The sequence below is a fragment of the Mustelus asterias genome, chromosome 10 (genome assembly GCF_964213995.1).
Source record: "Mustelus asterias chromosome 10, sMusAst1.hap1.1, whole genome shotgun sequence".
In the NCBI taxonomy this organism is placed as follows: Eukaryota; Metazoa; Chordata; class Chondrichthyes; order Carcharhiniformes; family Triakidae; genus Mustelus; species Mustelus asterias.
The window spans coordinates 72,423,721-72,438,770 of record NC_135810.1 but is presented as its reverse complement, the minus strand read 5'-3'; the positions used below and the strand labels follow the sequence as shown (position 1 = coordinate 72,438,770).

The 15,050-nt window shown below is 40.9% G+C and overlaps 1 protein-coding gene across 1 annotated transcript in view; it reads right to left on the bottom strand.

Moving 5' to 3' along the window:
* The window catches only part of gab2 (GRB2-associated binding protein 2), a 324,841-nt gene that overhangs the window by 86,450 nt on the left and 223,341 nt on the right, over positions 1 to 15,050 (bottom strand). Inside the window, exon 2 of the mRNA XM_078221897.1 lies at positions 12,174 to 12,474. Within this exon, the coding sequence (XP_078078023.1) occupies positions 12,174 to 12,474 (301 nt within the window). The remainder of the gene's footprint in view (positions 1 to 12,173; positions 12,475 to 15,050) is intronic.

Here is a 15,050-nt window from a genome sequence, read left to right as displayed (position 1 = left end):
CTTGCAGGAGAAGATAGCACACAGCAGTCACTAACTGGGGCTGGATGGAAGAATGTGTATGGAGACACATACTCTTACTCTGATGGGGGAGATTGTGTAGCGGTGGAACAGAAATGTTGGAGGTCATGGCCATTGGCAGAGCTGAAACCATTAAAGGTGACAGCACATTCAAACTGTTAATATAAGATAGCCCAAAAGGGAATTCAGACCAAAGAGTAGTGAGACTATGGAACTCGCTATCCCAGGGTGTGGATGGAGTGAATATTATGGATGGATTTATGGGATAGCAAAACATGAAGGAGAAGGGGATAGAGGGTTACGATGATAGATTTAGATGAGGAAAGATGGGATAAGGCTTAGGTGGAGCAAAAACACTGGCATGGGCTGGTTGGGCTGAATGGCCTGTTTTATACCCTATATCCTATGTAATCCAATGACCCAATCTACTCTTTCATATCTCTCTTCTCCCTCATCTCCCAATCCCTTCTGATCTACAAGCTGCAGATAGTGTAAGCATTAATCTCTTTCTTTCCTTTACCATAATCCTATCCTTGTGCCTTTTGCCATTCAGGTACCCAGGGATAGCCAGCTGACCAGGCACTGGCGCACAAACAAGAATTGGAAGAGGAAGAGGATAATGATGAAACATCGTCACTCGGTCTCACATTCACAGTCACCAGCTCAGATACTGGCACTGTATATATTCAGCTGTGCATGTTTAGCTGGAGTGGTGAGGTTGAAAATGGCAGCACTGATGTGAAGTCAGCTATATCCATTGACAGGGGTCATGATCCACCTGCTTTACATTATTCCGGTGCATGCTCCCTGATCAAGGTGATGCCTGGCATAAACCGTGTCAGAAGTGTGTGTGTGCAATGTGGACACTATCTTGGTAGCATAGCAGCCCTGTAGCACTGAAACTACAGGTGCTGCAAAGCCAAATTTTGGATGTTACTAAATGCCAGCTCCCTGGCATTTGTGAGGATCTAATGCAAGGAATTGTCATGAACCATCTGCTTTGACTGTGATATTAATTCCTGGCTTTCACTTGCTTCTTTCACTGCTGGCAGCTTTCTAGCTCATCACTGAATATCTTGCACCCAGGCATTGTTAACTAAACTTTACTGTGTGCCTCACACCAATTCTATATCTATCGTCTGGAATGGCATCTGTTCCTTGCTTTATATCTGTGATGTTTTTATTGGACAATTCAATAAGTGAAAGAACAGAACAAAACAATCTGTTGAATTATCTGGAACAGAATACTGTTTATACAAGTGTGTCGAAAGTTTTAAGTGTTAAATAGCTAGTGGGCTGTGGGCTCTTTTCCCCAGAGACAATGAGCCACTTTGAATAGATGAGAACAGTAGCAATGGTGCCTGCAGTGCCAACCTCTCCAATGCTGATGCCCTAACAAATAGGAGACTAAATAACAGAAACACACATTTTGAAAGCAGTTTTTTTGACAAATGACTGCAATTATAAGTAAACGCAGAATGGAAATAAATAAATGCAATCCAAAATTTTAGCTGCAGAGAAAGAAAACAAATGTCCAACAACCCTACCTCAATCCTGATAGCACTCGAAACCCTCCTTTACAGGCATCAAAATGTCATAGCCTTCAAATCTTTCTCTCCCTAAAAACACCTTGGGGTGATCTTACTGGCTGTTTACGTCATGCCCCCTCTGCAGCGAAGTCAGAGAATTTGGCGGTCAGCAAAATCTCCGTTCACTGCGGCGGAATGGGAAAATCCCACCGGTGTGAATGACGGTAAGATTCTGGCCATTGTTGCCTTCTGAAGGAGAGTCATATGGGACTCAAAACTCAACTTGTTTTCTCTCTCATGATGCTGCCTGTTTTTCCAGTATTTTCTTTTTATTCTAGTTGCTTTGTTTGCTGCAATGACTTCACCTGGGAATATTTTCCATGAAGTTATTATTTGTGGACGTTTTGTAAGACTTGCCTGTCTATCCTGATATCCTAATTTCAGCTACCGTTTCCAGATTTTTTAAAATTTTGGCATGAAAATAATGTTCCTCAAACTTAATCATTTTGAAAATTATGGTCACCTCAAGTTTCTTTTCCAAAGCAAAGAAACGAAATTCTTTTAAGAACGAATTCCAGATGCATGGATTAACTTTTAATCCTCATCTTTGGACTCTCTCAATGATACTGAATTGTTCTTTAACATTTTATGTTTCACTAAGTGTTCATCCATTAGATCACTAAAAATCATTCGAAAGACTTGTCCCACAAATTATGTAAGAATTTACAGGCTACAGTTAGGAGGCGGGTTGCTTGACTTCAGAACAATATTAAACTTATTTTAAATTTTGTGTTCTTCCCTCAGAGTGACTTATTTGTGCTAGGACTTGTTTTATGGGATGGCTAACTGACTTCTAAAGTCAATGGACTTCCTTTGGCCTCAATACTGTGCTGTGACAAGCCCTGGGTGAAAACAGGGCCCTGAAGCACCACTGGCTCTGGGACTGAATGATACCAGGCCATCTTGAATCTGGTCCAGTTCAGAAAGGGCTAAGTTAGAGGCCTGTTTGTGGGGATTTGTGGGACCTGGTGCATCAGCAGCCCAAGTATTTACATGCACCTGAGAGGAAGATATACATAGGACTCCTAATGTCTCATGCCCAGTCCTGCCCCAAGATGAAAAATCGGTATCATATATTCATCAGCTGCACACCTGTACGGATTTTGGTTACCCAGTAAGAAGCCATTTTGAGGACGTAGAATCAGTTTGGCTAGAGGTTATAGCTAGAGGTAGAGGTTTGGGTAGAAGTTATAGTTAAGAAAGCACACCAACGTCTCTACTTACTCAGGAGGTTAAGGAAATTTGGCATGTCCACCAAGTCTCTCACCAACTTTTACAGATGCACCATAGAAAGCATTTAAGATAAGCATTTAAGCATAGAAAGCAATCTGGTTGTATCACACCTTGGTGTGGCTCTTGCTCTATCCAAGACCGCCAGAAACTATAAAGTGTCGTAAATGAAGCACAGTCCATCACGCAAACCAATCTCCCATCCATTGACTCTGTCTACACTTCCCGCTGCCTCAGCAAAGCAGCCAACATAATCAAGGCCCCCACGCACCCTGGGCATGTTCTCTTTCACCTTCTTCTGTCGGGAAAAAGATACAAAAATCTGAGGTCATGTACCAACCGACTCAAGGACAACTTCTTCCCTACTGCCATCAGACTTTTGAATGGACCTACCTCGTGTTAAGTTGATCTTTCTCAACACCCGAGCTATGACTGTAACATTACATTCTACACCTTCTTCTTTCCTTCTCTATGTATGGTATGTTTTATCTGTATAGCGCGCAAGAAACAATACTTTTCACCGTATACTAATACATGTGACAATAATAAATCAAATCAAGGTAAGAAACAGCAGAGGTAAGAAATCACTTGTGAGAGTCGCTTATAGGCCCGCTGCAGTAGCTACACTGAAGGACGGAGCACACAGGAAGAAATAATGGAGACTTGTAAGAAAGGTACAGCAAAAATTATAGGTGATTTTAATCTGCCCAAAGGTAGGACAAATCAGACTGGCAAAGGTAGTCTGGAAGCTGAATTCAGAGGGGGAATTTTCCCATCCCATCTGCCACAGGAATCGTAGCAGGCGAGGGGCAGACCATGTAAAGGTCCATTGACCTCGGGCTGGATTTTCCAGTTTTGGGCAATGGCGGCTGGAAAATCCCACCCATAGAGTTTATTTGAAACAATTTCTTAGAGGAGCACATTTCAGAGTCAACCAGAGAGGAGGCTATTCTAGACTTGATAGTGTGCAATGTGGCAGGTTTAATTCATGACCTTGTAGCAAAGGAGATTCTAGGTAACATTAATGATAACGTTTGAATTTCACATTCAGTTTGAGGGAAAGGTGAGAAGTATGGATTCAAGAGTAGTGTCTTAAACTTAAATAAAAGCAATTACAAGGATAGAGTTGGCTAAAGTGAACTGGGAAGAAAGGTTAAAAGATTAGACGGTAGATACACATTGGCAGACATTGAAGGAGCAATTTCATAAATCTCAGTCAATTTCTAAATCAGTGACGAAGAATTACTCTAGTGCCAGGATTTTTGGATGGTGGGGTTTCCCTTCCTGATGAATCAGTGGGAATTAATCAGTTGGGAGGAAGATTTGCCTCAGTATGTTCCCGGCCAATCTATTTGACCAACAACCCTCTAGTCTCAGCAGCGCCAAATGTTGTAGTGGACAAGACTGGGACTGCAAGAAATCTCCAGGGTCCAAGTCCCAGGGTCCACAATGTAATACGTTTCTGGGAGTTTGGGGACTGAGGGGTGGCGAGGCCTGGGTGTAGGCAAAAGGGGTGGGGATTTTGTGGAGGGGCCAGGATGGGACGGAGCAGCCATAGGGGCCAAATGTTTTGAGCGGGGTGGGGGAGATGCAGGATATTAAAAGGCGGCTGTTGATAGAGGCACCCTACCCCTTTTGCTCTGTTGATGGAGGCACCCTCCTCCCCTTCTTCCTGCCTGAGGCCTGAGCACAGTCACTTTTCAGGTTTACTTCCACCCTGAATTACTCTCAGCCTGAAAATTGAGGCTGGGTAGGAAAGGCCTCAAAGAATTTATGAGCTGGGTGTTGGCCTGGCCCTCGCCTGTCCTACCACAAAGCTGCAGCGAGATCAGAGGGGGTGAGAGGTCACACCTGCCTACAAACCCGCTGACAGGAGAATGTAAAATTCGGGCCCAGGAGAAAGATGCACCATCTGTGGCTAACTAAACAAATTAAAGATGGCATCAAATTGAAAGGTAAAATGTACAATACCACGAAGATTAGGACAGATCACATGATTTGACAGAATTTAGAAAGCAGTTAAAGTGATGAAAAAAAACAATAATTGAGAAATTAGAGCAGTTGAGAAAGTTAGCTAAAAATGTAGAAACAGAGTGTAAGAATTTCTTTCAATATTTAAAAAGAAAAATAACTAAAATGAGTATTGGTCCCTTAGAGAGTGAGACTGGAGAATTAATAATTAGAAGCAGAGTAATGTTGAGCATTGATCTCAACTGTAGAAAACTCAAAAACATACCAAGAATACTTGAGAATCAAGAGGAAGAAGGGAGGGTGGAACTTAAAACAATCACAATCCCCAGATGTGGTGATTTTCTCTTTAAGGACAACACAGCAGAAGAGGGCCACCTGGCATGGGGGACCAATTAGGACAAGAGTGGTAATCACCCCAGTGGATAAAGCTCTCTCTTTGGCAGAAGACAGTCTGAAGCCACGTAGAAGGCATATAGCGACTGGGGCAGCAGGTGGGCTGCCGACCTCTGTACATTTTTCTCTTGATAATTAAAATACCCTGTGTGTTCCTGAAGTATGTAGCGTGCATCATTACATTGGGAACGAGGATGGGATAGATTATGAAGACATAGCCATCCAGTTTTAACAGAAGTCTGAAGAAAAATGATACTCACCTGAATGCCTGTTTTTGGGTGAACAGACCCAGTGAGATGTTGAGATGGTGCCAGACCCTGAAGGACGGTGCAAGTGTGGATTGGCTAGTACTGTCAGAAGTTTAGAAACATATAGAAGAAAAAAAATGAAGAGAAAATAGTTCTCAGAAGTTGGTGCTGTTACTTGTATTTTTTAAAAATTGGAACTTAAGGAATAAAAAACAGGACATTGCTGAAGAGACTTATTTTTAAAAGGAGGATGGAGAGCACAGAAAGCAGTGTTTAAAGTGAAAAGGAAAAAATGCCCAGGGAACTGAAGGACTTACTCCAGAGGCATGGGAAAATGAAAAGGCCGAAATTGGGAAAAGAATAAGTTAAAAGTTTTTTAAATAATGGTAATGGACGGACAGCGCTGGATTGGTTAATGAATTTAACAAAGGAAGAAATGGGCACATCAAAAGAAGAAAAGATGGACTCTCCAGGCAGCTGGTTTTCTATTAGTGAAAAGGAGAAGTTTTGGAGGGTTGGAAGAGAAGTTTAAAAAAGTTCAAAGGAGGGCCTGTTTCACGTCAAAACTTCAAAAGCACAGGAAAGAGGGAGAGAGAACTGGCAACTGCTGGCAGTTGAAGAAAAGGTTGACAGTATTAAAGAGGTAATGCATTCAATGCAGCAACCACAAGAAGGAACAAAGGGCAACTGACAAGAAGATTTAAGATCCAAATAGAAGGCAATTCTCAAAAAAGGATTATAAGCAGCACAAGATCTCAGAGGAGGCAATAAGACGTCAGGGGAGATGCGACGTCAGACGTCAAAGGAGGAAATGAAGAGCTCAGGGAAGAGGCAACGGAAGACTCCAGAAGGAGGACATTGAAAGACCCCAAGAAAGACAATCAATGACCAAGTGAAGAGCAATGAGAGAATTGCAGAATGGCAACAAGTCAACACTTCATCGGAGGCAGACCCGACCAACAGTGAAGACAAAAAGTGTTTAGTTGAAGGTAAGATAAGTAGAAGTGAAGGCCGAAATTCTCTCATCTCGCCCACTGCAGGGATCATAGTGACGGAGTTGGAAAGTTCAGCGAACCATTCAAAGGTGCGTTGAACCTGGGCGGGAATTTCTGGTCTTGGGTGCGTGCACAGCAGGAGAATCCCGCGAAGATTTCATTTATGAAATCCATATCTCCAGTAAGAACATGGTGGATTCACTTCAGAAGATGTGCGGAAATTAAAGATTTCAAAAAAAACTTGGAACTATTGAGCATAGGGAGGAATCAGCAAAAAGAATTAAAGCTCGAGAGAGGACATTAAAACAACAAGATGAAATGATCGAGAGCAAACTAAAAAATATAGTTGCAAAAAAAATTGACTAAATGAAATTAAAAATAATTTAATGAGACAATGGAGAATAAGCTGAACTCCATGAAAAAGCAACCAGAAAGTCCAGTAAAGAACTGAATCAGGAGAATAAGAGCTTGAAGAAGGAAGTTTGACAATTAGAAATTAACTGAAAAGGTAAAAATATTAAAATTGACAGCAGAATCAGCAATTCAGAAAGAGAAAGAAACTGAGATGACGTGCCAGAACAAGATTGCTGAATTGGTCGCACAAATGGAAAAGCATCAACCCTGTATGAAAATGTTCCATGTAAGAACATATTTGGAACTGTACACAGTCAAAGCCTACCAATAAAAGTGCTTATGTTTGGACGCACAAGCCTCAGGATATTATCAGTGAGCCTGTAGAAACCAAAGTACCTGATCGACCTGTTACAGACATAACTGATGTCCCTGTGTAAGCAAATAGTAACGAACTGCCTGTGCTAGAAGAGGTACCCGTTATTTGCAGTTCCTGTTAGTGTCGATCCGGTGGAAGCATCTTAGACTACAAAATTACATCTCTCTACAAGAAACAAAAAAGATGCGATTTATAATTATCCAACTCATGTGTATAATGTTATAATTAGAATTTGGGCTTGAGTGACTGAGTTTGGAAGCTTGTATAAGAGAGTTAAAGTGGAAGGGATGTGGTGATTGTCCCTTTAAAGGGCAACATACCGGTAGAGGGTCACCTGGCTTGAGGGACCATTTAGGACAAGAGTGGGGAATCACCCCAAGGGGCAGCTCTCTCTTCAGCAGAAGAGTGCCTGAAGAAATGTAGTAGACATGTAGGGACTGGGACAGCTGGTGGGCTGTTCCTGGGCAGCCAGGGGGCTGCTGGTCTCTTTACAGTTTTTACTTGTTGATAAATACCCTCAGTGTTCCTGACAAAGTCTGTGAGCATGCATCATTACACCAGGGAAAATGTACTAGGAAAGCTATTCAAACTAAAGGTTGGCAAGTCCCCTGAACCTGACGGCTTTCATCGTAGGGTCTTAACAAAAGTGCTGTAGAGATAATGGACGTATTGATTCTGATCTTCCAAATTCCCTAGATTCTAGCAAGATCCCAGTGGATTGGATCTTACATGTGTGGAATATGGGAGGTCCACAATTAGATTAAAATCAGTAACTAGACATAGGCTGGAACTGAACGTGATACTGTGCAATTAATTTCTTAATTGCCCTATTTGGACTTCCCTCATTAAAACTAACTACTTTTATAACAACATGATGCCTAATTCAGTCCAGAAAGTGTTCTTGTTCATCATGGAATTCTTCAACCCACACAAAGCAGAGACCAATGTTACAGCAGGATATTTTTTACAGGTCACAACATCGCAACATTGCAATCAGTAGCCAAATGGAACAGACATAGCTACTAATTATAATGTTCACTTTCAAACACAATTTTAAACACTAAAAATGTAATCAGTCATTAGATAACTAGAAATCCCTTTATCATTTTTCATACAAGCAAGGTCATAGGGGGCATATTATTTTGCTTTGTGGAATAAACATGATACACAGAATAGTTTCTAGCTGAGGAGGATTAACTTTATGATAATTTTTATCTGATTTATTATTTTTCTGTTCAGTGTTGCCAAATTCTCCAGTTGCTATGAAATGCGCAGCTTTGGGATAGAGCCAATTAAACAGGACCATGCACCAGGTCTGATAAATAAAGGATTTGGGTCCAAACCTGAACAATCAGTACTCCATACTTCCAAAGATTTCATCAATGTCTGATACAGGTGTAAAAGATTTAATATGCATCATTTTCATTTATTCAAATTCTACATACTTTTAAAAGATTACTCATAATACACATGTGCAATATTTAAGGAAGTGAAAAATAAAACTCGAAACACAGGTGCACAACGTATATCGCCAAAATCGAATGGAACATAAAAACTTGGAGCTGGAGTAGGTCATTTTGCCTTTCACGTTTGCTCTGTGCAATTCAATCAGATCATAGCTGATCTTCTATCTCAGATCCATCTTCCTGCACTATCACCATTATCCCTTAATTCTTTGGTGCTCAGAGATCTGTTGACCTCTGTTTTAAAAGACTGGGCATCCACAGTTCTCTGAGGGAGAGAATTCTAAAGGTTCACAACCCTTTCAGTGAAGATGTTTCTCCTCATCTCAGTTCTAAATGGCTGACTCTTTATTCTGAGACAGGTCCTGTGTTTTAGATTGCCCAGCCAGGAGAAGCATTTTCTCAGCATCTATCCTATCAGGCCATATAAGAATTTTATGCATTTCCATTATAATCGCTTCCCATTCTTATAAACCCCACAGAATATAGGCCTAATCTACTCAATCTCTCATCCTAGGAGAAACTCATTGTTCCAGGAACCAGTTTACTGAACCTTTATTGAACTCCCTCTAGGGCATGTATATCCTTCCTTCCGTAGAGACACCAGAAATGCAGATAGTACTCTCAGAATGGTCTCATCAATGCTCTGTACAATTATAGTAAAATTTGTTTGCTCATACTCTTGTCCAATCACTTTGCAACAAAAGCAACTATATCATTTACCTTCCTACTTGCTTGCTTTGCCTGCATGTGAATTTTCTGTGATTCATGTACAAGGACACCCAGGTCCCTCTGAATGCAAACATTTCCCAGTCTATCGCCATTCTAAAAATTACATACTGTTTCTTCAAAATTTCTCCTATAAACTTCACACGTTGCCATATTGTATTCCAGCCTCCATGCATGGCCCCTTCATCCAACCTCTGCAGCCTCTTTGCATCCTTTTTGCCCTCTTTTTCGGCACTGGCTACTTTCCCACCGAACCTGAAACTGTTGCCACAATTGGGTATGTTACACCCAGAACTCTCATCAAAGTCAGTAATATAGATTATAAATAGGAAGCTCCAGTTTGATCCTATCAGTACCCCCGCCAACCCAAACATTTTCCATCTGTTCCCATATTTTCTGTCCATTCACCAGTCCTCAATCCATGCTAATATATTATCCCAATCTCATGAGTTCCAATAGAATGTACAAGTGTATATCTTGAACGACATTGTTCATTGAGGAAAAAAAACGGACTTGTTAATGTTTATTGCAGAATTTAAATTCTAGGATTGCTTCAAGAAACACCATCAATCGATTTTTAAATAGATGTGTATTTATTAAATATGCATTGACTAATCAAGTTTTCTGCTGGCTGGCCTCCCATTTTCCTCCCTCCATAAGCTTCAGCTCATCCAAATTGGTGCTGTTTTACATAGGCCCCCAAGTCAAGCAATGCTTTGAATTTCAATTCTCATTCTTGTATTCCAATGTTTCCACAGCCTAGTTCCACTCTATCACTGTAACCTCCTCCAGACGCACAATCTAAAATCCCCCCCCCAAACCTCTCCACCTGTCTCCTTCTCTCTCCTTTTTAAGACACTGCTTAAAACCTAAGGGCACGATCTTACCGGCCGTTCATGCCCCGCTCTCACTGCAGCCAGGATAGAGAATTTGGTGCCCAGCCAAATCTCTGTTCACTGCAGCAGGACCAGAAAATCCTGCCGGTGTGAATGGCTGTAAGATTCTGGCCTAACCCTTTGATTAATTTTTGAAGGTTGGGTGGCATGGTGGTACAGTGGTTAGCACTGCTACCTTGCAGTGCCAGAGACCCGAGTTCGATACCTGGCTTTGGTCACTGTCTGTGTGGAGTTTGCATGTTCTCCCAGTGTCTGGATTTCCTCCGGGTGCTCCGGTTTCCTCCCACAGTCTAAAAGACGCATTGGTTAGGTGTATTGACAATGCTAAATTCTTCCTCAGCGTACCTGAACAGGCGCCGGAGTGTGGCGACTCGGGGATTTTCACAGTAACTCCATTGCAGTGTGAATGTAAGCCTACTTGTGACTAATAAATAAACTTTATAAAATCATCTGACCCTATATCTGCTTATGTGAATTGCTATCAAGTTTTGTTTGATAACGCTCTTATGAAGTGCCCTGGACATTATACTTCATTTAAGGTAGTCCATAAATGAAAGTCGATTCAAACATTAGCTCTCTTTCTCTCTTCACAGATGCTGCCAGACCTGCTAAGTATTTCCAGCACTTGCAGTTTTTATTTCTGATTTCCAGAATCCACAGCATTTTTCTTTTATATAAAAGTAAATCATTGTTGTTGTTTGTATAATTGGGTAGTTTCTACAGCAATGGAAAAACACGTAACAACTGCATTTTTAATATCTTTGTTCAGCTAGCCTTTTAGTTGAAGTGAAACAGTACTTTATTCAGTCGCAAGGGATGGTTCTTTTATGCCAGCAAGCAAAGAATTCCTTGCTGGCATGGTGGGCATAAGGACTTCAGTTACTGAAGAGAGCTGGAATCCAAAAATCACTGCTCTGAATATAAAACCACTTGTGATATTGTTGTGTTCGGAGACAGCGTTGCCTGCTCCAGTGGAAACCAATTCCATTAGCAGTGGTTACCAACTCCAGTGCTGTAAACCAGCAACACAAATGCATCATAAGGGGGCTAAATGTTGAATTGCAACTTTTCTTTTATTCATTATCTTATTGTGCCGAATGCATCTGACCAACGGAAGTCACTTATGCAGTTCAAAAAAGATTAGGTGAATTCTTCACTCAACAAATTAAAGGAAGTCGATGCTTAGAATCAAATACTCCATCCAATTCTTTCACCCTGTATAACTGTTAGTCACTTCAGGGTCAGATAAAGTACTACTGACAGCAGAATACAACTCCTTGTACCTCTGAACTTCAAGCTCAGAAAACTTTAGTTTTTCTTTCAGTTCTATTTTAAGACCTCTGTGCTAGCAAAACGTTTTCCCATACCCACTTTAAACTAGGGTTGAGGGGTCTGGATTTATATCCAGATTCCAGAGGTGAACAAGCTGAGTATTAATCCAATACATCACCCAGTTCCCTATCCATGAAGGGAAAACTGAAAATGTTGCCCCCATTGGCAGCTGAAAAGTGAAAATGCATTATTTGAGGTTTCAACCCAAAATGATGCCCTATTCTTAGGCCTGTAATGTGCTCCCACCATGTTCTGTTTTAGGTTTAGATTTCCAGCCGGTTCCAGTGGTTCTTTTCATAACATTTGATAAATCATTCTTGTGCATTTGAAGTGAATCAGAAAGCCTCGCAGGATTATTACTTTGTAATTAAGTATTCTAATAATTGTCTATTTGAATCTATTGGAAACATAACTGTACTCCAATAAAAGTAAATAATTGTGCTGTTATGGTACATTTATTGCTGCCTGATGTGTCAAAATCAAGAAGCAAACATGCAACTGCCAAATGGGAAAAAGGGGCAATGCACTGTAGCTAGGAAGTGCTACATCAAAAGATTTTAATGTTGTGTATTTTGTTACCTGCATTCTCATCAGACTGGTTGAATCCACAGATCTGGCAAATGGATCGAACCCACTTGTTCATTTCTTCCTCAGTCTCTGCCACCAGATAAAAGGTACGGTCAATTGTTTTGATGTCAAAAACAAAGCTGTCTTGAAACTCTTTCTTTTTGAACGTTAGTCCTGCATCAACTTGCTCACAGAAGTGAAGATCTATCACACGGATTGGTTTTTTGGAATGGATGTTTTTGTAGTACTCCAGGACATCGGGATCTCCACTCATCCGTCCACTGCGCAGAATGAACCAACGCCTTTTCCAGGTCTAAGAAATGAATTTAAGACAGGAAGCGTTAAGGAGGTACACATTGCAATATGATTCCCATTCACTTCTATCAATCATCAGCTTCTCTAATCTAGTTACATTTCCGGTAACATTTTATTCAAAACTTTCCAGGGAGCTTTCAATTGTTCTTTTAAATAATGGTAATCTGTATTGAAACCAGATTAAAACTGCTTGACTGATGTACAAAACAGAAGATGGAACTCAGATCCATAATGTCACATGATAGGAGATCAGAAGTTTGTTTTCACACAGAGTCACTTTCTATAATAAGGTATCAGGTAAAGAAGCAACACCTTTCTATTGGGAAACTGAAAATTAGAAGGAATGATCTCATCAGCATGTGGTCCTGAACCTTATGGTGACCAACTGGAGAGTAGGATAGACATTGGCTCAGAAACTAGCTACTACATAGGCACCTGTTTGAGAAAGGATTTGCTGAAGGAACAAAAGTATCAGATACACATTGCATAAAAAGATTGTATTAAAAGGAAGAGTTGTTTATCAACTTGGGTTGCAGGTGGTCAGATAGGGTGTCACCTGTAACTCCAACTGTCATGCGGTCTCGTATCAGCTCAGTTTTAAGATAATCATATTGGCAACTTTCAACCAGTTAATACAGGTTGTTGATAAAGTCATCTACCGGTTACCCCGTTTCTGGACCCTTGTCAAATTTGGCACTTTCCAATATCTTGTTACTCAGTAAATTAAAATAATTATCAAAGGCTTTTAAGATTTCTTTGAATTTATCTGGTGTTTCCTTAATGCCTCATCTTGCTATAACATCACCAGCCACTGCTCCAATAGATTACATTTTGACTTATTCAGCCTTAGACTTATTGTCCAATCGGGATGCAATTCTGAATCTTAAAAGTCTCTTCCTCCTGAGTGCCTACACCCAAATAGGCGTGGCAAGGTGAATTTGGAATCCACAGTCATCTTGGGATGTTTGCTTTATTAATGGAGTTTTCCTCTGCTAATCAGCCTTTCACTGATTTTGGTAACATCCCTAAACTTTGCAGAGTTTAAAACTAATCACTGGAAGTTACTATTAAGCTCTGTTCACTGCTTTCTGTCCACTGGGGAATTGTGCTGTTTTAAAAAACTATTGCTGTCTTGCGGCTGCCATGCGTGATAGCGCCAACCTCGGACCCAGACTGCAGGGCTTCTGGAAACCTGCATTTTTCCAGTGCTATCAAGGTTTGGTCACCCTTCCTCAATTGTTACTAGGCTCTTTGACTCTATTGCCGGATTAGGATTTTTTACAGACCACCACATGATATGCTGCAGCTCTTATTAAGCTGAACAAGTTTATTTTTTTCTGCCCGTCTCTCTGCCTCCATGCCATCTATGGAGCTCTTTTTGGAGATTTTCAACTGTTTTACCAAAGTCTTCATTTTGGCATCTTTTTTTCAGTTCAGACTGACAAACTTTTTTTAAAGTTAATTTTTGGAGGTTTTGGGGTCCTTCATAGCTGTCACCCCAATGACCACTATGTTGTAAGATCTTATCTCTGAGTCCATGTCATATGTTGGTTGGCTAACGAACCATTACAGAGACATAACTCTGTCTGAACATTAACTTGTTTATTAGATGAACAAAACTATATACAGATATCCAGTCTACAACCTAAGCCATGAGCTTTCTACTCTGTGACTCTTAGTTATGTGTTTCTTTTTTAAATTATCATGTGGGTGGCAATGTTTCTGTAGTCCCACACATTAACCCTTTCAACCCTGAACACTCTAAAACTACAAACTGAAGCTACTGAGGTGAGTTCTGCACTGTTGTAATTGACTAAATTCAGTTTAAGTTAGTCAAAATTCAAAATTATTGCAGTGGCACCAGGACTAAGGTTATTGGAATGTGGATCCACTTTGGGACAGTGGGGAACGGTGAATCTACACTTCCACGTCTCCTTTAACACGTACATGCATTCAATGCAGGAGGGATTATTGAAAAATACCAGCTTGATTTTTGCAACATCATGGAATTGAAAACAATTGAAGAAAACAAATCTGACGTATTTGAATCCTTAGAGTCTCAATTGGATTCAGAAGAATTTCAGTTGTCCTTGCATGAATTGCATGGTATTCCAAGAGTCCCAAATTCCTATTGCTTAGGCGCTCACAGCGTTCATGGACAATTAGGATGATGATGCCACCTTGTTCCTGTCATGTCTTTGTGAAATTCCACAGAGATTTATCAATGGCACATATATGGGTAGCATGGTGGCACAGTGGTTGGCACTGCTGCCTCACAGCGCCAGGGACCCAGGTTCAATTCCAGCCCTGGGTGACTATCTGTGTGGAGTTTTCATCTTCTTCCCGTGTCTGTGTGGGTTTCCTCCGGGTGCTCCAGTTTTATTTTGATTGGCCATGATAAATTGCTCTTTAGTGTCAGAGGGATTAGCAGGGTAAATACATGGGGTAACGAGGATAGAGCCTGTGTGGGATTGTCAATGCAGACTCAATGGGCTGAACGGCCTCCTTCTGCATTGTAGTGATTCTCATAGAATCATAGAAACCCTACGGTGCAGAAGGAGGCCATTCGGCCCA